Below are 24745 nucleotides of genomic sequence, written 5' to 3' on the forward strand. Positions count from 1 at the left end.
ACATTTAGGCGTTACCAAAGAAAAGTTTTGTTTATTTTAAACACCCTTCTCTTTTTTTGGAAAGGAACCACGAAGATTTCATTGACTTGTTCTTTACCTTAAATTACGTTAGAAATTCTTTTATGAAACTTCCTGAGTTTTTTTTTTATTCTTTCAATAATCAATAAAAGTAAGGTATAGTTGAAATTTCCTGTTAGAAAACTCAACAATTTTAATTACATTTACAGTCGTTGCTAAATAATATTTTTTTAATTATACAAATTGTAGGTAGATTTACGTGTCTGTACCAGTAAATTTGTTTTCAATACTATTTGAAAAATGAAACGATATTAATAAAATTCGAAAAAACACCGAAGCAATTCTACTTTAAACAATTAATTAAACGAAATCGTCACCATAAAAAACCTAAACAAAATTTCAAATTTAGAATAATCATTGGACTGAAAAAAAAATTGTTTTTAGATATTATTATATTATATAAATTTATTTGTAGTCTAACTAATGAATTTTAAACTTTTCTATGCAAGTATTAATGAAGTACAAATTTAAACACCTCTATTACAATAAACCCTCGATAGTTAATATAATTATATTATAAACTCTTCAAGATAAAAATGATGGCTTATGATTAGCATATACACTTCTTTAAAATATTTAAAAGAAATTTATTACTACAATAAAGTTATCTATTTTTTTAAAATCCCAACTTATTACGTAAATTACAAAATGAATGATTTATACTTAGTAAAATATCTTATTTATTTATTTTTTTTAACAGTAGTCTTAAAAAAATAAATAAAATGTTAATTAGTAAATATATATATATATATATATATATATATATATATATATATATATATATATAAAACCAAAAAAAAACATTGAAAGTAAAGGTATTAACATTTAAGAGAAAGCAAACATTTAAAAAAATAAATAAATAAATATGTGTGTGTAGTTTTTTATCACATACAGGTCAAACGATAGATAAAATTTTTCTTTTTTTACATTACTTTAAATGACCTAACTTTAAAAGTTATAAGTGATATGTTAAAAATAACTAAACTGATTGTAAATCAAAGTAAGAAAGTACTAAAACACATGCGCATGTATGTGAAAAATAAAAGAGTAATTGAACAACCTACCATTTATAGGAAGTAAACTTAGCATAATTTTAAAAATAATTTTCTATTTCTTTATTGAAATGCTGTATTGTCTTACTTAGCTAACAAGATAACTAGAAAAATGAAGTCCTTAAATAATACCAAATAATATCTTCAGGGACTTATTTTAATAATTTCGCCACAATTAAATTACTAATAAGTTAGGCAATTTCAACAAAATATCAATCTTTTTACGTTGTTTGATGTTAATTTATAACATACAGGTCTATTTTATCTTAATAGACCTGCAAATCATTTCGACTAATTAAATTGAAATATGAACAAAAATAAGTGTAATTCTATAAAGATATCATTTTGAAACACTTTAAAAAACATAATCACTACAAACGAATAAAGAGTATTTCTGAAGAAACTTTGAACATTGAATCTAACTGTTATATAATTTCACTAACCGGCAAATAATGAACTACGCGAGTCAAAATTTGATCTATTTTACGGAACGCAAGAATGGCAAGAGTTTAATATTTCTCCCTGCACATCGCAGAGCCTGGATAATGTCCCTTGCTGCTGTATCTTTCTATTATCGGGCGTGTTTCATGGGTTATTTGATGGCGGTTATAAGTTTTAAGTTTTATTTATGGACGGATTTCGTGATTTGCGTTCCTATCCGTATGGACGAGCGTGTAAAATTATTTAGTAGGTCTGACCGTGGAGACTAAACTTTTGAGCCCGATTCTCCCGGCGTGATTCCCCTTCAGTCCATCCGCTTTCGGTACTAGCACCTTATGCTAGCAGGAATACGCCTAACGGGTCCCTAGTGATTTGGAGGGAGCAATGCGCCCCCTTCTCCGGAGGGAGTCGCATGTGCTGATTGGATTAAATTGTAAGTTTTAAGGATATTTTAAGTTTAGGATAGCGGGTAGAAATGTATTTTACTATGAAATGAGATCTCAACCGACCTGTAAGTTATCTCAATAGATTTTTATATGCTTTCAAAGTTGTGAAATCCTTTTTGAATCAACCGATACATTCAGATGTGTTATTTTAATGTATTAATATATTCTAATAAAGTAGTACTGCATATAAATTTATAGCATTTCCAATTCAAATTCAAACTGGAAATTCTAATTTCCAATTACGCTATAAAGGAAGTGCAGCTTAAAAGAAAGTACAATAATCGTAGTTTACGTTCCGAAAAAACAATGTAAAAATGAAATCCAATTACAAAAATGTAACTACTATACAATACAAGCTTACAGTCAGTACTCTATTTTTATTTTTCTACACTAAATTTCAAGTAAACTGGCATTATTTTTTTCGTTTCTCACTTTAACATCAAAATAACGCGGGTATAACAATCGTCTCCTGATAGTCGCGTTATAGCGGGATCGAACTGTATATTGAATATATTAATAACGGATTGAATAACACGAATATTTTAAGAAATTTATGGGAATTAATGCGGACGTAAAACTTGAATTTCTTGGCATCATATTCATGTTTATCATTCTTTGTCACAAATAATAGTTTTTGAAAATACATTTATGTTTTAAATCATATAAATAGTGAAACTAATTATGTCTGAAAGCAAACCGTTAATTTTAGAATAAAATTACTTATTTTAAATTATAATAGATGTTAAAAAGAAAAATCTACATTAGCATCCAAGGCACATTACAACTTTATTTCTGCTTTAAAAAAATTTCTAAACCTAAATAATTTGTTAAAAATATTAACAAGTTAGTTAAATATTCATTTGTAATAAAATACGAAAAAAAAAACAAAACTCTTTCACTTAAATGTATTTCACAATTATTAACAAATAAAAATCATGTAATTCCAGTTCTAAAAATCTTTCTTTTTTAAATCTTTTGTTTTCTAGGAAATAAATTGTAATTGGTTTAAAGCTAAGCTTCAAAAAAAATTATTTTCTCTGTTTGAATTAATTATACTAATAGGCATAAAAAATAAATGTTTGAAATAAATGTGTTTAGAAAAAGAGAGCTTGAAAAACAGGAACAACATTGTTTAAATTAAAATTTTTTTCATTTTCAAAAAAATCCGATGTGGACAACACAAGACTTCCTTGTTTTTTTTTAAACGAATTAATATATATATATACACATTTTTTAAATAAAATTAAAAGTATAAAAAATTTTATTTCATTAATAACTTCTGATATTTTTTCATATTTTTTTAATTGAATTATTATTTGTCGTAAAACGTTTTTACAACCAGAAGCCGGCCTCCGCGCTAAGGAGGCTGGCCTCCGTGACGCGAATGGTAGCGTTTCGCCCTTTCATCCGGAGGTTCCGGGTACGAATCTCAGTCATCCATGGCATTTTCACACACGCTACAAATCATTCATCTCATCCTCTGAAGAATCGATCCAGAGGTTAAAAAAAAGCCAGAGGTTAATAATTATTAATAAATCGATATAATTAAATTAAAGAAAAAAGTTTAAAAAAAGAGATGAAGTCTGATTCTAACCGATGTGTCTTCCTCTTATAACATCCAAATATTTCATTAATAAAAATTTTATTTGGCTGTAACTCTAGAGCCACTGAAAATAAGTACCACTTATTATATCGTTGAAAACCTCTCAATGAGGGCTTATTAATGCAGTTAAGATAAAGCCCAAAATCCAATTTTTTTTTGGATTTTGGGCTTTTTTGAAAATATTTGGTTAAGTCGATTACAATCAAAATGGAAGGTGGACAACTAGATGTTACAACAGTTCTAAATCCAAAATTTCAACATTCTACGGCTAATAGTTTTTGAGTTATGCGAGATACGGACGTACAGACGTCACGCCGAAACTAGTCAAAATGGATTCAGGGATGGTCAAAATGGATATTTCCGTTGAAATCTGAAAACCGAAATTTTTCGCGATTACAAATAGTTCCTTTACATCGTACAAGGAAATAAAAAAATATAAGTTTCGGCCTGAAAATATTCTAATATGTAATAAGTATTGTTATATTAAAATTAATTAAATAGTCCAAATATTTCAGAGAAACAACCTTTATGTTCACTTAAATTTTTAATAATCAGTTATTATGACATGTTATCGAATAAATAAATACACGACGATCATGATAACAGATTGCTTATGATAGTCGGAAATGAAAAATAACAAAGTAATTAGTAATGGTGAAAAGAGAAGGTACTGATATTTCAACTACATTTGTTATGCAATTAAAGCTACTGTAGTTGTTCCGCTTTGAATGGAAATGAATCATTGTGTTTACAGTTCCTTCAACAAATGGATTTAATGCATTATTTAATTAACATTTCTAAATAAAATTATATGTATAAATTTAACACACATCCGTATTCTAACACATACATTGCAATTTAAACTAAACAAGAAAAATAACACAGAAAACAAACTCTTGCGCAGTTCTGCGCAAGAAGACAAATTTTTCGTTATTTTATTTTGATTCCTTTTGAACAAGTATCAATCTAATCAAAAATTAAAAAAATATCGTTGATCTAAAAAAAATAGTTAGACGTCAAAAACCCAATACTATAGAAAAAAAAATATATTGCTAACAACAGATACTGCAGATAAAGAAACGTCAACGTTCCAAATTGCAGCATCATAACTTATCTAATACTAATACCCTGTATTAGTATTATCTAATACTAATTTACCCTGTTTAAATTTTTCTACCTTTAATTGACCGTAACTCAAAAATCACTCGACCAATTTTCATAAAAGTTTCTTACGCATAACTTAAAATACACTAGTAAAACATATATAAATTTCAATGAAATTGATTTGAGGAGTTCTGGAGATTTATGAGCCACAAAATTTTATACTTAGTCCTATATATATATATATATATATATATATATACACACAGACAAAAAAAAAATTATTTTAGATAACTTCTCGATTGTTGTCTATACATAAACAACCGAGAAGTTTCATTTCTGATTTTTTATATATATATACATATCAAAATAACAACTTTAAAAACAAACACCAAACACAGTAATAGAAGAATCTAATAAACTATCAAAAGTTAACTTTCGTGGGATCCCGCATCATCATAATTACACAATTCTATAATTACCTGAAAAAAATAAATAAAAACTTAAAGGAAGATGTAAAACCTAGCAATCATAATGTTTTATTTATTTATTTATTTGTTTTTTTAACTTCCGTACCCACCGTTAGGCATTCTTCAGAGGATGAGATGATTGGTTTGCAGCGTGTGTGAAAATGCAATGCCTGACCGGGATTCGAACCCGGGACCCCCGGATGAAAGCAATCATAAAATTGGAATAACATAATGTCACTATCAGCTGGAAAAAAAAAAATATATATATATATTCCCACCATGAAACCGAAAGTAATACCGTACATTTCTTCGAAGAAGTCAATAAAAAAATTAATTTTGAAGAATTTACAAAATAACTATGGAAAATTTTAAAGAGAAATCGTAATATCAGCCATAAGATTTTTTCCCTGTGATATTCCATGAAATTATTTCTGCACGTCAAGTTTGATATTATTTTAAAATTGTTAAAAGAAACTACCTGATAAGGTCTAAATAATCTTAAAAGAAGGGCGTCATCTAAGAAAAACAAAGAACCTCTATGTAAAAAATGAAAAACATCTACGTGATTGATGATTTGTAATCAATAAATATATATTTTTGAAGAAAATTGTTAGTAGTAATAGATCAATTCAGTAATCAGATGGGAGTTTTATGTTGTATGATTTTAAATCTCTTCCCTTTTTATCTTCTTGTGGAAACTGTACGAAAATTTAACGTATTAAAATTTAAAAGGCATTTCAATAATGGATTAATTTTTTTTAATGATAATTCACAATATAAGCTCGATGCTTGAGCGTGGGAATATGAAATGCAAATCTTTAGCGTATGAAAAATGCCATGCCAGACGGGGGGATTCGAACCCGGAACCTCCGAATGAAATAAAATTAAATAAACTGGAATAAAAACTTCATTCAACTGAATATGAAATAAATCAATTCTAAATTAATATGAAGTAAAATAATAAGTTATGTTTATCCTTAAAAAATATTGTGGATTGTCAAATTATTATAATATCATTACAAATTCGATACTGATCTATCTTTATAAATTTCTCTGTTTTTATACAGCTTTCATACAGAATTTAAAAGTAACAATCAACCATTAATCTCATTCCTGACTTTTTTTTGTAAAAATAAAAGTTTTGTCATTTGTATGGCGTAAAAATAATATGAAGTAGTTAAATAATATTATATACATAAATATCCTTTAAAAAATTTATAAAAGGCATTGACATTAACTTCCGGTTTTATTACAGGAAGTATCGAATAAATAAATTAAAGACTAGAATGTGAAAAAATAATTCCTGAAATTATACATTCAAATAGAATTGAAACTAAAAACAACAATGATTATTTATTTTGTATACTTATAAAATAATAGTATTAAATAGAACCAGTATAATATACCGTTATTATAATTAAATGGAATTTAATTCAATTTAAAATACAATAATTAATTGTCGGTAGATTGGTAGTAGTGGGGCAATGTGCCATCCATTCATTCATTATAGGTCTAATAAACAATAGTATGTAATGATATAGTTCACTTGTGTTCATTTTACACCACGCTGATCATATCCAAGGTTTATTTTTAAAACCACAATGTTTTAAATTGGCGCACCAATTTATATAGAATGACAGACAGTTGTTGGTCATGCTTCAATATAAAGTCCGTATATCCGATCCAACCACCCACATTTCACTCCTAACCTAATTTGGTAGGCTAATTTTAGATCGCTCTGAATCTGAATATTTTTCACTGATATTATTCGTACATTTATACGGGTTTTACAAGACATGTAATTGTTTTTTTAAGAATGTGTAATACTATGCCTATTCTTATTACTTTTCTAAGATACCGTAGCTGAAATATTATTTTGTATTGTTGTAACTAAAAAATTTTCTCATTAAAGATTCGTATATTTAATAATTAATTAAGAAAATTACACAAAATTAACATATTTTTTATACTCTTTTTCTTGATTTTACAAAATTTTAAAGGTTATGAGAATGTCCTTCTACTTCGTTTTCTTGCACAAATAATTTTTATCGTTTTAAAATATTACTAAGAGATTATACACCACTAAATAACAATGCCTGCTTCTCATTGAAAAAAAGACTTTTTAAATGATTTAGCCCGATCTATCCTAAAAAAATCTGTTTTATATCTATGTCTTCTATTACTCGATATAAAGGAAGTATTTTGTTGAATGATTTAGTAGTTGCTATTACTCCATATATTTATGTCGGCTATTTATAGTCTCCTGTACACAGTAGAGTATTCAATTAGATAAAAATCTGAACATTATGTGCACTGAATACTGAAGAGGATTTAGGTTTATAGGTAAGGTTGAGAGAGATCCACCGATAGTATAAGTTGCTATATATATATATTTTTTTAAGTTATCAGCCTCCATTGATGGAGTACATATATAATTGATATATTTAACGTTAATTAGACAAGGTTAGCAAATGAAGCGAGCGTAGCTTATGCTTGACTTAAATTTAAATTTACTATTTTTTTTTTATTCCTGCGAATAAGACCGAAATAAGCAAATAATTCGGTCTTTCACCGACGTATTTGGTATGTATCGACATTCACCGGAGAATATTGAATATTTTCCGGAAATAAGAAAATATTATTTCTAATTTCGGTCTTTTACGGTAACGGGTTAATGATATAAAATCTTACACTTTTAAATCAATAGAAGACCCATAAAGATGTTAAAACTTATTATTTTACTTAATTAACTCTGTATTTCTTGTGAAAAATATGTTAACGTTTTTCTTGATTACAAATATTAACTTGTTTTCCACTAAAAGTATTAAAATTAGCTTCAATTTTAAGTACTTATTACATTAAGAAAATTCGGAAGGTTATTCAAAAAATTTTAAAAGCTTATTTTTATGTAAAACCGGATTAATAGTAACATCTCAAAATATTAAACCCATTTTTAAAAAAAAATAATTTTTGTCAGTTAACATAATTTTCAGTAGGATCGTTTAATATTTACTTCGAAAAAAATATATAATGATGATATTACGTAAACTATATTGATATTTCTAAGATTGTGTTTTGTTTTTTTTTTAGCTAATTAAATAAAATGTAAAATGATAATTATCCCTATAATAATAATAATTTTATGTTTTATTTTTTTCAGGAGGGATTTTTCCTAGTTTTAGGAACAATTCTGTTCCTAATTGTTGGTGGATTATCCATAACATCAGTGGACGAATTACCACATAAATTAGTGGATAATGGAATAATACTGGGTATACTAACAATTGCAACGGCAATTGTATTTCTGATAGATATTGGACTGAGCAGAAAGCAACCAGGGAATACAGAAATTAGTAATAGTAAAACAAAGACGACACCGATTAAATTACAAAAACAACCATCTAAATTGACTGAAGTTAAACCATCAACACAAATAGAAAAAGTAGATGAAGAAGATAAAAATAAAAAGAAAAGCATGTTTCAAGAATTAAAATCATCATTAAAACGTAGAAGTACAAGTGACGAAATAAATCGTCCAAACACGACTGTAATTGATAAAACAGTTGAATTTCAAGAACAGCGTGAATTTCACGATAATGAAAGGCAAACAAGAACGACTGTTACACCACAAGTAGGTAGAAGAAATATGGAGAATAGAGGTTTTAATACAAAATATAAACAAGAAGAAAGAGAAGACGATGATGATATTGAATCGAGACGAAGAACATTCAATCCAGAAGAATTTGAAAGATCTTTTACCAAAGTAAAAAGTGTTCCGAACGGGTTTATAAAAAACGAAGACCGTCAAACAGCGTTTAGTACGAGAGATGATGAACGGTATTATTTAAGGAACGGTAATGTAAATTATGGTAGACGTGAAAATGAAGGTAATATTAGTCCTTTTACTAGAACTAAGGAATATCAATCTGATAGATATAACGATAATTACAGACAGAAATCGAACGGTTATATTAAAACAGAAGAAAGAAGTTTAACAAAAGAAGAATTCCATCGACCAAACGGTTACGTAAGGCACGGTGACGATTCAGATATCACAAATAAACAGAGACGTCATTCAATCGATTATATTGAAAGGGATGATAGGATCTCGATGAAATCCGATGATCATTTTCGGAGGCAAGACGAAAGAATTTTACCGAATAGAACCGACGATCATTTTCGAAGATCTGAAGACTACCAAAGAGGAAAATCTAATCGGTCGGAAGAAAGTCCAAGAAGTTATAGACGAGATCCTAGAGAAGATTATAAAAGAACTCAGGAAAAATATGAATTCGAAGAACTTCGAAAACCAGAATATACGGATGATATGAGAAATTATAAAGGTTACGCCGATACGGTTAAATATCTCGAACAAACATCTTCAGAAAAACATAAAGAAGTAACTGATGATAACGATTCGGCGATGCCACCGAAACATGTGATCGAAGTTGAATTAGATGATCATTTTTATCGACCGATAGAAACTCAAATGAATAGATCTGAACCTAAAAACGACGATAGAAGTACATTACAAGTCGCAAAAGTAACTAGTTCACAAAAAATAGGTAATAATAATGGTAGTTCAGACGATAGTGAATTAATACCTCAAATACCAAGCGTATCATTTTTATTATCAGAAAGGGGAAGAAAAATAATGCCGAGTTTATCGACATCACCAGTTGAACGTGTAACAACACCTCCACAGTATTATTTTTCTGATCCGTCATCACCCGGCTATGTTAAACAAACCGCTTCAAATTGGCCTACGGCCAGTCCGGTAAGATCACCAGATCTGAAAAATCGTCCTTCACAATAGAAATAAAATCAAAAATGTTCATATTATATATATATATATATATATATAATTGATATGTTTATATTTCTTTAAAACATTAATAACAGTTTTATTTTAGAAAATAATCCGGTGTATAAAAACATTTTTAAATTGTCCGAATTTAGATTAAAACACTGGTGATAGTTAACTCAGTAGCTGGACGTAATTTGGCAATTTCGTTTTCATGAGAATCAATACCAACATTGCAATAAATGTACAAAATATAACAATACAAAATAAATTAAAAAAAAACAAAATCTTAAACGTGAATATCATTAATATATTTTGAGCTCATTTTAAATGTAGATTATTTCGATTATCAAAATATCGATTATTTTACTTCTATACTATAACCAACGTGAAATAAATATTAAAAATTAAAAAAAACACGACTGCCGAAAAAAAATATTGCTGACAAATACTGCTCTTTTTGTTTCATTGTGATTTTGTATTGTACTAGCAAATACCCCGTTTGAAATCTGAAAATCGGAAAATTGGTTGCGAAAATGTAACAATATTTCTGAATAACCATTATCTGTCAGATCAGAAGTGTACTTGATGCATGCAAAAGTTAGCCTTCAAGCTACTAACAAATACCCCGTTTGAATTTTGAAAATCGGACGATTGTTTTCAAAGTTATTATAAGAGCACTCCATAGCACCTCCCAAAACAGCGCCCCAGGGGCACACCGCTTGTTACCGGTTAATGGTGAACATTGGTCTAGCCTCGCATGAAGTGTTTGCATCACCTCATCAGTCCAGCCTCACACGGTCCCCCTCGGGAAACCTGTTAATATTACAGCGATATTTATTAAACAGACATTTTTAAATTTATTTAGAATTATTTTATTTTATTTAACGTAAGTTTCGTTCTATTATTTCTGTAATATTATTCATTCGATTCATTCATTTCAAATCCAGTTGACACAGCGATAGAGGCTCACAGTTCACAGTTCATTAATTCAATTCATTAAAGGTTGTGCTTCATCCGACAAATCTCCACTGCTAAATATATACTCGTATTTATAATATTTATATTTACTAGAAAAAAGGCGGATCTATGGCCCGCAGCGAAAATTTTACATGATTTGTGTTTTATTACACATGATTCTTTTAAATGTTTTTGCTAGTTATAACTAAATAACGTTCACGAATTTAGCGTACTAACAACAAAAACGTTTACAACGAAAAGCTTCAAAATATTGAAGATTTTTAGCTGTTTATTGAGTAGTAATTTTTTAATACAGCTCTAACCCCATGTTTTTCTTTTTTATCCCCAAAACACAAATATAATTTTAGATAAATCATTCGTATAAAGAAGTATAAATCGTTCGAAGGATGAATCGTTCGTGCGCTGTGCGTTGTTGCCCAGCTGCCCGGCGACCACTTGGTCCGCTCTGCCCCAATAGCATCTAAAATAAAAATGCGAGCACGTATATCAAGCGGACAAACAAACCATCATTTTTATAGGGAGTGATATATATATATATATATATGTATATCGTATATATACATACTTATATAGCCTATGACACCCTTATGACAGTGGACTATGACCTATGACACTGGAACGTAAGGATTCCAACGCGGGTTCATAGATTTAATCGGGAGCTGCTACAGTGAAACAAACTACACCCTAAATAAATTACACTCCTTTTGGGCAGTCATGAAAAAGTGTAAAACTCTTAGTAAATTTAGTGTAACAGAAATATAACCAGAACTTTAAAATTTAAAATCCACGATACTCGATCAATATTTTTAAAATAAAGGAATAAGTTTTTTTTTAATTTATCTACAGCCGTAAAATACAGCGAGAATTCACAGAATTACTATTATTTTAAACTTGAAGGTTATCAGTTACTACGAAGTATAACAAACAGTTAACAAAGTTTATTTTTCCTTTTTCTAAACAAAATAATTTTTTATCAATACTATTTCTCTAGTTTGATAAAAACAGAAAAATTCATGGTTTAAAATTTATAAAAATTAAATTATACATGAATAACGAGAAAAGTATTTCTTACAAATGATCCAAGAAAATAGTGTTTATGAACATGAATTTTGTTTAAAGATAATTTTGTTAAGATTAAAAAATTTACAAAAGAATAATTATAACCTTGACAAAGTATAAATTTGAAAATCAAAAAAAAAATAAATAAATAAAAATTGATTAAAAAAATAACTATTGAAAGATTTAAAAATTAAAAGTTACTTTTCAGTACAAATAATATTATGAAAACCATTCAATATTTTATACTAATCGTATTGTTAAATAATTTCTATTTTTATGAAAAAAAAAAAAAAATACTATATAATATGTTAATTTTTTATTTTATTTTATATTTGTTATAAATTTTAAATTTTAGTTTTATTATTTAGATCTTAGTTTTATATTATTAACAACTAGTCTAATTAACGTAGAGTAATGAGAAAATGTATTAATAAGGAATAAAAAATATATAATATTATATAAAATAATCCTAAAGTCTATCTAGTAAATGTTTAAAAATTAGTTTTTTCATTTCGAAAAAAAGAAAATAATTTCATAACTTTATATACTTTAAGTTTTAACTAAAGTTATAGAAATAAGATATGCAGAAATATTTAAAAGTTGAGAAAACATTTCTGTACTGTTACATATAATAAATTTAATTCTGTTTCATAAAAAAACATTATTTTGCGTCTTTTTTTATAAATTTTCCAAGATTATTTTTTAAATCATTAATTTATAATTGATAATGTTCCCCTTTTTATGAAATCATAAAAAATGTTTTCTCATCATACTTAAGACTTATTTATCTTTCAACTGAAATATTTATAAAACCGTTTTAATATTATTATTTTTTGGTTGATGAAATTACACATAAAAGATCTGAAAGTTGTACGTGAAATATAGAAATTAAATTTTGTTACGAATGAAAAATGCCACGCTTGACCGAGATTAGAACCCAGGACTTCCGTTTGAAAGGCCGAGACGCTACTACTCCGCCAAAGAGATCGCCTTATGTTATTTTCATACATTTCTAATTACGAGTACATATTATAAGTTTTAAGATAAAAGAAGTGGATGGTGAGGAAAAAAAACATTTTTTTCATGGTAATAAAAAATTACTGAGTTCACGTATTATATTATTATTATTATTATTTTTAATAATCCTCCCAGATTATTATTATAATCGCGTTTAAAAAAAATTAATAAAACTTCTACTGTTTATAAGAAATTTTAAAATCAAAACTTTTAACCCTACTCTAAAATATACACGTGCCCGTCTGAGAAGCTTAACGAAACGATAAGTATTGAAGAAAAAAATTAAAACTGCTAAGAATTAAAGAAGATAATAAAAATAAATAAAATATATAAAAAATTCTTAATTCGTCCTTTTTCTGTTTTTTTTTTTTTTTTTTTTTTTTTTTTTTATATAGTTTTTATTTTAAAGAATGTTCAAACTTTACTCACATTTAATTGAACCAATCTTGTTAAATAATAGAATGTATTTTTTAAAATATTTATTAAAAACATTTCCAACTTTTTAATAAAATTTCTTTTCAGTCTGGACCCTTTAAAAGATCTTTCTCGAGTAGCATCACTGGTTCCAGTTAAAACCAATGAATAAAAGATTACTGAACGGTTTACATTTATTAGCAAGAAAGAGACTTTTAGATTGAAGATAAATAAAACTAAAACGAATTTAATGAAATTGAACTGAAAGCTGAATAAAAAAAAATAATTAAAAAAATGGGGAACACAATATACCAAAAATACCTCCTACCGTTTATCAGCAAACAATTCAACATTTTCTTCTATTCAAGACAAACCCAGACGCAGTAGTATACATAGTTGGGTCAAGCATAATGATACCATTGGATGCGCTTTTATTGTAAATGATAGAACCTATATGTCTGGTTTACCTAGTATTACAATTGTTTACAATGCTGAACTGTACGCCATCAATATGGCTTTGAATATCATCAAGTCAAAACATCGTCACATCCTTATTTGTAGCGATTCGTGTAGTGCACTCGAAGCTTTGGAAGATTTGTATTCACCGAAATTCATAATACAATCGCTGAGTTGTATCGTCACGACACCAAGTGAGTTTCTGCTGGATCTCTAGCCATGTGGGGATCCTGTGTAACGAACGTGTGGATTCCGCTGCTAAAGATGCACGCAGCCAATCGTATTTCACCACTCGTGTTACTACTACGGATTTTATTAATTCTATTAAACATATTCTTCAAAGAAGGTGGCAAGGTGACTGGATTGATACAGCGAATAATAAACTCTGGCACATCAAAGATACCGTGTTGCCATGGGACTCTTCATCCAGAAAAATTCGCCGAGACGAAATGGTCCTCTGCCGATTGCGATTAGAACATACCAGAGCTACTCACGGGTATCTGGTGTCAGAAGAAAACGCACCGTTGTGTGTACAATGCGACTTACGTCGTAAATTCAAGTTACCGAGGGAAATTCGCCGCATCCTACGCAATGATAAGAGTGTACTAGACCGGGTATTCCTACTTCTAAGTAGTATCAATATAATTCATAAAATTTATAACAACCAATAAATTCTGATTTATTTTGTTATTCGAGTGACATTCCATTCTAATAGTTACGTTTCTTTTATTGGTTTTTTTTTAAATCTTGTTATTATCATAGTTTTCATCTTAGTTTTAATCTTATTTTATTAATATTCTCAATATCCTAGAAGGGAGGGGGGGGGCTTTTGTTATAATTTTAACCCGGGCGATATGATAAGGCGAAAGCGTTTTTGCTCAAAAAAAAAAAAAAAAAAATATATATATATATATATATATATATAAATCAAAAATGTAAGAACTTCTTGTATTTAGTTAATAAAATTATAGAGGATGAAGGATTTTCCTTTATAATAAATTATAATGGAAATTATATGATGAATAAGAAAGGAGAATTTTTGTTAAAAGATGAACTAGATTAGTGGGCCACATCCCCTGGTTTAGTGAATTTTGTGATAGAGAGAAGGTTAAAACTGTTGAGGAAGACAACGATTCAAACGTATAAAACAGATAATTGAGGATGCAGGATATGGTGAATGTATCAAGGTTAAAATATTAAATTAAAAAATAAAAGAATGAGAAATAATTATTGAACCAATCAATTGAAAGTATTTTCTTACGAATCATGATGATTTTTAGTAGAAAACTTTGAGGTAAAAAAGTAATAAATTTCCCATATTCAAAGCATAAATTTCCCATCAATTTTTCTTGTATCTTTTTCTTATTTTTATCCTGTCACTAGTTTCTTCCTTTAGCATTTTTGTAAACTGCTTTTTTACTTTCCCAGCGAATATAGCTAAAATAGCTATATAAAAGGGAAAATTATGGTGATCATGTCAAAAATGGGATATCAGTTTTTGCAAATCTTTATGTTTTAGGGTCCAACTAGTTTTTATAACCAAAAAAAAAAGTATGTACGTGTATGTATGTGCATACGTAAGTACGTATGTGTCGGAACTGTTTTTGGCCTTATATCTCAAGATTGAACGAAACGATTTTCTTTCAGTTTGACTTAAATATTTCTATACGTGGGACATTAATCATATTCATTTTTTTCAAAATTCATTAAGGATGTGGAGAGATATAAAACAATTTCTTTAGAGGCTTTTTAGAGAAAACTATTAAAGCAAATTTGTTTCCTGCGATGCATATATAAATAATCCTATTTTTTCTTCAAAAAATCAGCCCTCACCTTTTATAATTGGAATATATGTTTTTTTGTTTTTTGCTACATCTCCCTTCGGAATAAATATTTTTCAAAAATTTTTTGAAAGATTATACATGATAAATAGAACTATCAAGAAATGTTTACAATAATTTTTAAATTCTAGATCTCGGATCTAAAATCCAGAAAACCCTTCTTTTTTTTGAAAATATTCTTTTTCTTATTTTATCATTTATTGAAGGGTGTTAGATTTAGAGAAAAATTTATTTAAGCTAATCATTTAAGCTTACATAATATTTAAAAATATTTTTTTAAATAAATAATAATTCAGTAATAACAATAAAAAAAAGAATATGAAAAAAAAAAATATATATATATATCAATATTTTTAGAAAAAGTTTACTTAAAATTTACTCAACTATTTTAATTTTTACTTCCTTGTACGAAGTAAAGGAAGTATTGTGATCGTGAAAAATCTCAGTTTTCAGATTTCAACGGAAATATCCATTTTGACCATCCCTGGATCCATTTTGACGAGTTTCGGCGAGACGTTTGTACGTTCGCATGTATCTCGCATAACTCAAAAACGATTAGCTGTAGGATGCTGAAATTTTGAATTTAGGAATGTTGTAACATCTAGTTGTGCACCTCCCCTTTTGATTGCAATCGACCAGACTTGACAAAAAAATACAACAAAATCTAGAGAAATGGATTTTAGACTTTTTCTTAACTGCAGTAATAAGCTTTCATCGAGAGCTTTTCAACGTTATATCATAAGTGGTACTTATTTTTATTGGTTCTAGAGTTATAGTCAAATAAAGATTAAATTAATAAAACAATTGGATCGTACAAGGGGAAGGCACTTCGGTTTGAATTCAACTTCATTTACTTTTTTGTTTTTTTTAACTTTTTTTTAAATTTAAATATATTGATTTATTAATAATTATTAACCTGTGATTGTAAAAAATATTTTAAAATAAATAATAATTCAGTAATAACAATAAAAAAAATAAAAAAAAGAATATGAAAAATATATATACAATAAAATAAATATAATAATATACAATAAAAAAAAGAATATGAAAAAATCAGAAGTTAATAGTGAAATAAGATTTTATGTACTTTTCATTTAAAAAAATGTGCATATGTAATTTAATATGCATACAAGGAAGTGATGTGGTGTCCACAACATATTTTTATTATTAATAACTGAGAAATTCATGTAATTCTTCTCCAGATTTTTTTTAATAGATATAACTGTAGTTTTAATATAAATTAAACTGAAAGATCTTCATACAGATTAAAAATTTTAATTGTTGATTTCAGAAAACTTATTAAAATGTGCAAAGAACAACAGAATTAAGATATTTCTTTTAATTTCAATTTTTTTTCAGCTCTGCATCAAATTAAAGATTAATTTTATTTAAAGGTGTGTAGAAAAATAAGATTTTAAAGAAAATTTATTTATTATTTTTTCTTAAGTGTTTTAATTTAATTATTGTTTCATGAAATTTTATAAAAGCTGGATAAATACATGAATAGAATAACCTTTCTTGTAACTGGACGAAGCTGCTTAGAAATTTTATTCATTTCTAACTTATTCTACGCTTTGTGTATTAGACAATAATGAGAAAAATTGAAAACTTGATGTCATGTCAGCAATTAATATTTAATTCAACTGTGTTCGATATCTCCAATATTTAACGCTTGATTTTACAAAATAAATTACAAGTAAACTGTATTCTACAATAATTTTATTTTTATGAATATTTATTACATGCTATTCTTACAACGATTTCTATAAGTCAATATTTTTTTTATTAACAGATAAATAAAAGTTATATTTTCTATTTGATGTCGGTTACAATGAGTAGTTTCAATTTATAACCATACAATTCTACTCTAAAGTCACTTTGCATTACTATATCAATAAAGAAAAAACAGCTTTATTATTTCAAAAATTAGAAGGAGAAGTTGAAAAGGGAGAAAGTATGGATTCCTAGAAAAACAATTTAATTTTTCCTAGAAAATTAATTTAGTATATTGCTATGATAAATAGGTAATAACTAAATAATTACTTTTACCAATATTATTCGCTTGGTATCGAGTTTAATTACTGAAAAGAGTGATCCAGCAGTTATAACTACGTTGTATATATAATATACGTAGGTGCAGGTAATGAAATGACTGACGTAGTAATCTAGAATACGGATGACTGATTGTATGTTGTATTATTTCTATTTTGAGGCCATTAAATACGAAAAAGTATTTTATAGCAGAAAAAATAATAAAAAAAATTAAGTGCATAAATTACCATTATAGGTATTAATAAAAATAAATATTAGGGCTTCATAATAATCTACCGCTTAACCATAATGTGGTTTTAACTGTCAACCAGTACAATTACTTCTTTTTTTTTATTAGCATTAAATAGTGGCAAAAAGATAACTAGCTGCATGTATTTCTTTTTACGTTGCTACATTTCATTTTACCGAAGGTTTCTAAGTAATAACAATTATATTTATGAAGGTTAAACTAGATGAATAATAATATAGGCTGTATGTAATTTTCACACAGTCACAGTAAATAATTTATGATTCATTTAAATATACGTCGTGTATATATATATATATATATATATATATATATATATATATATATATATATATATATATACATTAAAAAAATAGGTGGAATGTAGACGTGAATTAAGTTATAAAAAACAGATTAAAAAAGAGAAAAACTATAAAAGAACAAAGTTGTTGATGTACAAAGTTATTGTACATCAAACATAAAAACAGGCTTTTTTACCCCAATTTATTATTTTTCATCCTATACTTCTCAAAAGCTATTACAGATACTGTTCTGAGACCTTCAGGGTGTCCCATATAAAACGCAACCCAACCTTATATTGGTAGGTATTGAAATAATAAAAAGGCATGTGTAAATGTAAATGTAATTTATATTATTACCATCCATTACCTTACATTTAGAGTAAATGTTGGAAGTAGCCGCCATCTTCTTGAATACAAGCTTCAATTCTTTTTACAGCGTTTCTTGTAACTTTTTTCAAAGTTTGTGGCTGGATATTTAATACAGCTTGTTCAATATTGACTTTCAATTGTTCAAGTGTTCGTAGTTTGTTGCTGTAGGCTTTTTCTTTGAGGTAACGCCATAGAAAAAAATCCACCGCAGTCAAATCTGGAGATCTTGGTGGCCACAAGCCTCGACCGATAACACGATTACCAAAGAATTCCTCAACGAAATCAGAAGTTGAACCTGCGTAGTGCGATGTCGCACCGTCATGTTGTAGCCAGCAGTGTCTATCTTCCTCTTCCAAGAGTGCGATGAACTGAAACAAAATATCCTAATATCGTTCTGCATTAATGGTGTACTCGAAAAAAATAGGACCGATTATTTTCTTCCGCGATATTGCGCACCACACGCCCAACTTCTGCGGGTGTAATTGTTTTTCGTGATGAACGTGGGAATTTTCAGCACTCCAAATTCTATTGTTTTGGCTGTTTACGTAGCCATCCAAATGAAACCGTGCTTCATCTGTGAAAAATAACGAATTCATAACATTAATTCCCTCACGCAGAAATCGACGGAACCGTTGACAATATTGTAGCAGTTTTTCTTTGTCGGGCTCAAGAAGTTGATGAACCGTTTGAATCGTCGTAATTGTAATTGTATGGTCGCCCGATGAACAGTTGATTTAGACAAATTAATTTCAGCAGACAAACATCTGATAGATTTATTTGGCGAGGCGAGTAATCGGTCTTTGATTTCAGCGACTGTATCTGTATTCAACACTGACGCAGATCTTTTGTGTTCCTTGTTATTAACAGAACCAGTCTCTCTAAATTTTGCAACTAACCTTAATACTGATGTTTTGTTAGGAGCTGGTTTATCTGGGTACTTATGGCGAAACAAATCTTGCACTGCAACCACTGATTTCGTACTGAAGTACGACTCGACAATGAAAACACGTTCATCTAGCGAAAACACCATCTTGTCTCTAGCAATACACTGAACGTTATGATTGCATTGTTATTACTATCGGTAGTGTTCTACTGCGTCGCCGCGATGTTCCGATATTGGACGAGTCCATTTCAGTAACGAGTAGGAGAGTAAGCTTGACTTTTGAAATTTCATGAATGAGTGATTGATGGGTTGCGTTTTATATGGGACACCCTGTATTTTATTCCTTTTTTCAGGACAAAAATTATAAGAAATCACAAATTCTGCCTCTTAATTAAGTTCTAAAAATTTCAGTGCGACTTAATTTCATCACGGTAGCTGAAAATCAAGTAAAATCTTTCACTAGCCGTAATTCGCAATCGAAGCATTTTTGGATATATATTCATATGTACTTTTCCCATTATTTTCACAAGTTGTGAAAGACCTGTAGAACTTTGTGATACAGTTTGTATACATGACATTAAATTTAGCAAAGTAATTTCTAGGTTATTCATTTACAATTTCTTTTTTGTTTATGATTTATATAGTTGTGAGATTGGTAAGGTTTGAACTGTGGTAAACATTCCGGGCGGAACATTAGAAAGCTACAATTAAAATTTTGTAATGATTGGTTTAGTAGTTTTCGCGATTATCGGGACCAAACGAAAAAGACGTTGTATCTTTATACAATAGTGTGATAGGACAATGAATAAAAGGAAACGACCGTTCCCTTTTATTATGTATTTATTGTCTTCTATTTAGAAGACAATAGGGAAAAATTCAAACAATAATTTTTACAGTACTCAATCATTATTTGTATTTACTATTATCTTATCTAAATTATCTACGAAATATTCAAGATATATCAAGCATATTTATGTCCCATTTTCTCATTTAATTTATCTCATTATAAACAAGTACATAAATCTATTTTAAATATAATAAAGTTTAAATCTATTTAATTATAATAAAATTAAATGTATTATTTACCTATTTGTAGGTAATTATCCTATGCTTAGGAATAAGGGGATCTGGTGGGATTTTATTTTAAAAAGGACAAAACTGAAAGAACATCGTTGCAAGTGCAGCTTAAAAATTCAATTCTGAAAATTTTTTATTAAATTTTTAAAATTTTTTAAGAAAATTTTAAAAGAGTTGAGAACTCACCGAAATACGTGCTATGTAAAAAATCTTATATGGAGACCTCATGACATCTTTATACGCTTATTAAATTACATATACCCAATTTTTTAAAATGAAAAGTACATAAAATTTTATTTCATTAATAACTTCTGATATTTTTTTTTATTGTTATTATTGAACTATTATTTATCGTAAATTTTTTTAAAAATCGGAGGTTAATAATTATTAATAAATCAATATATTTAAATTAAAAAAAAGGGTTAAAAAATGAGGTGAAGACTGATTCAAACCGATGTGCCTTTCCCTTGTAAGATCCAAGTATTTCATTAATTAAATTTTCATTTGGCTATAACTCTGGAACCAATGAAAATAAGTACCACTTATCATATCGTTGAAAAGCTCTCAATGAGGGCTTATTATTGCAGTTACGAAAAAATCCAAAATTTTTTTTGGGGGGGGATTTTGGGCTTTTTTGGACACTTCTGGTTGAGCCGATTGCAGTCAAAAGGGGAGGTGCACAACTAGATGTTACAACAGTTCTAAATCCAAAATTTCAACATTCTACGGCTAATAGTTTTTGAGTTATGCGAGATACGGACGTACAGACGTTACTCCGAAACTAGTCAAAATGGGTTCAGGGATGGCGAAAATGGATATTTCCGTTGATATCTGAAAACCTAAATTTTTCGCGATCACAATACTTCCTTTTCTTCGTAAAAGGAAGTAAAAATTGGTCAAACTTTATTCGTTCTGAGACCAAAGATGTTTATTGAATGATACGGTATTTACAAAATCAGATCATTGAAATTGTAATAAATTGTTTGAGGAAAATCATAAAATGTATTATCTTTAACTCTTCTTTTTTTTTAAATTTAAATATACTGATTTATTAATAATTATTAACCTCTGATTGTAAAAAAACCTTTTACAATAAATAATAATTCAATAATAACAACTTTAAAAAAAATAAATATGAAAAAAATCAGAAGTCATAGTGAAATAAAATTTTATGTACTTTTAAAAATGTGTATATATAATTTAGTAGGCAAACAAGGAAGTCATGTGGTGTACACATAAGATTTTTTTTAATCAGGGTAAATGAGAGTTTTTAGCCCTGTGACATCAAAACTTCAGAGTTTTATACGATATGTTTTATTTTTATTTCGACTTGTAAATTTCATGAACTTCTACAAGGCTTTGTTTTTTCATTATTTTCTTCAGAAAATTTTTTACAGAACATAGATTGAGAACGTACAAAGTTGTATTGAAAAAAGAATCACGTACTTTGCGCTTGTACTATCTTATGTATGTGTACTTGTATTAAAGAATGATAATAAGGCATAGCTTTAATTTGTAATAATTGAGCCTTAATTTGGTTTTTTTTTTTACAGTTACCTGAAAAAGAGATCCCAGATAGATACATAGGTATATTCGTTCTCAGTATTTTGCATAAAATTTAAAAGTACAGTAACTTAAGATTTCCACGTTTCCAGCACGATCTACTGAGCATCCAGCAAACTGAACAACATCCTTTAGCAAAAATTTACCGATTTCCGGCATTTTAAGAAACGTTTTAGCAAAATGTTTTCTTTTCCGATCTCCGTGGCTGAGAAGTAGCATCTCGGCCTTTCATCCGGTGGTCCCGGATTCGAGTTTCAGTCAGGTATGGCATTTATTAACGCTAAAAAATTCCATTTCAATATTCCACGCACAAGCTTGTGGTGATATATCAAGCAAAAAAAAAAAACAAACAGAAAAAAGATTGAGAAGGATTGAATCAAGTAAAAAGGGGAAAAAGGTAATGGATAGAGAAAAGGATCTATCCAAAGAGGGATTGCAAAACAAGAGAATAGTACGCTAACAGTGCTTTGAGATTTTCACAAGGCAATGGACGTCAATTTCTACAATTCCTTCGAAGATCGAGAAATCTTTACTCAAGATATAAGTCTTTTCCGTTGACTAACATAAATATGTTCTAAAACAATTTGCATTTTTTCTTGAAATATAAAAAACTGGCCGAGTTTTTGTAAGCAAAATCCAGGTTTTGTTTAAGAGAATTGTAAGCGTTTAGAGATTCTAACTGAATTCCATAAGGCTTTTCCCTAAGATTAATATATTCCATAAAAAAATAAACTACGTTAATTTAAATCATTTCTATCAATTTTTAGTAGAATTCTTCTGGCAATTTATTTTTGCGTCCATTGGACAAAGTATAATTGTTGGGATAAAATACATTTCTAATTTTTTGCAATTGCTGCAGGGATACAATATTCCGTTACGTTGATGCCCTTAATGGATCGATTCCTGTTTTTCCTGCACTATGGCAATAAATTCCAAGTTCTCTCTTTACAGGTCAGGGATATTCTCCTGACCCGTAACCCGTAGTAGCGTCCTCTGATACTACTGAGAAACAACTCAGCTAGCCATTCTAAATTATATAATCTAGGGTTGCTTGACAATAAAAGAGGGCGGATAGATTGGCGAAAGAAGGTTCCAAGAAACTGCAACCACAGACATTTTTGAATTTAGTACGGAAAAAGATTATTAAGAAAAAGAAGAGGCAAACAAAAGACACACGATCACTGCTAATGGCTAGCAGTGGTTTTCGTTATTGCTGCCTAGTGTAAGAATTCCCACAGCCTTCCGCGCGAAGTGTGGCCCTAGCCTGTTTCAGCATCATTTCTAAACATGTCTACGTCACCTATATAGAATTGGAGTGGCAGACAGCCCTGTCTGTGGATTGTGCATCTCGGGATATCTTATGAATGGTGTTCTTCTTAATACATGTGAAGCATTGACTGAACTCCGACGACTGCCACAAGGGCAGGAAACATTATCATACACTATGACAAGTAATCTTTATTGGGCTGCTCGATGTAAAACGATGTTAAATCAATAAATATAAAAGGCGTTGTGAAAAAAAAGACTATAATCAACTTGCACGTAAAAAAGCCTATTTTTAGGAAGAAAGAGTCGCCTTTCTTTTATAGTTATGTCCAGTAAGCTAGATACACTCGTAGTATGGCTGGTTGGTATGCCTCTAGAGGTGTCCAATACGATGAAAAGTTTCTTTTTTTCGGTGTTAAAAATTTGTTTGTGAATAATTTAAAAAAAATATATATATATTTTTTTGTAAAACTATTTTAATATAAAATTTAAATATTTTTGTTTTTATGATTTATCTTTATTTTTCAATAAAGTTATAAAAATAACATTAAAATATTTTTTTAAATTTGATGTTTTGCCATTCGATTTTTAAAGGATTGAATTAAATAGCTAATTAGAATATGATTATTAAATTGCAAGTACTTATTTATCCTTAATACAAAATAAAAAAATGATTTATCCATGAATTTATCTGACTTATTATAGGAATCGATTTCTTTTACTTCTTAAAAATGTAAATTATATAAGTCGTATAATTTCTTCCTCTTCTTATTTTATAAATCAGTAGTATGAGATTAACTAAGGACGTAATATTAATTCAAATAAATCAATGTCTCTACTAAAAACAGACCTTTATCACACGATCAATGAAAATTATATTCTTTACGTAGTTTATAGTTACATAATTACGGAAATTTTCAAATAAGCTAATTTTTTTCTTTTATAATTATATATATTTTTATTTCTTATTGCCAATATCATATACTTAGAAACATCAATATATATATTAGAAAAATTGAAACGAGGTAATAAATCAAATCTGAAATCTACGTACAATCCTAAAAACATAAGAAACTTTAATTTAATGTTATTTATGTAACGGTACATAAATTTAAAAAATATTTTTAATTGAACGAAACAGTATTTTAACGTAAACATTTTAATAATTAATTAAGTGAAATATAGAATTTAAATGATTACTATTAAAGTCATATCGATTATTAAGAAATCTATTAAAAAATTCT

The 24745-nt window shown here is 28.1% G+C and overlaps 2 protein-coding genes across 3 annotated transcripts in view; one reads left to right on the forward strand and one right to left on the reverse strand.

Annotated features, from left to right (window-relative positions):
- Positions 1–12155, forward strand: part of LOC142329934 (uncharacterized) — a 53315-nt gene extending 41160 nt beyond the window's left edge. Inside the window, exon 3 of the mRNA XM_075374899.1 lies at positions 8352–12155. Within this exon, the coding sequence (XP_075231014.1) occupies positions 8352–10007 (1656 nt within the window). The 3' untranslated portion in view covers positions 10008–12155. The remainder of the gene's footprint in view (positions 1–8351) is intronic.
- Positions 1–24745, reverse strand: part of Adsl (adenylosuccinate lyase) — a 370898-nt gene that overhangs the window by 241772 nt on the left and 104381 nt on the right. The window lies entirely within an intron of this gene.

The sequence above is a fragment of the Lycorma delicatula genome, chromosome 9, assembly GCF_047948215.1.
Source record: "Lycorma delicatula isolate Av1 chromosome 9, ASM4794821v1, whole genome shotgun sequence".
NCBI lineage: Eukaryota > Metazoa > Arthropoda > Insecta > Hemiptera > Fulgoridae > Lycorma > Lycorma delicatula.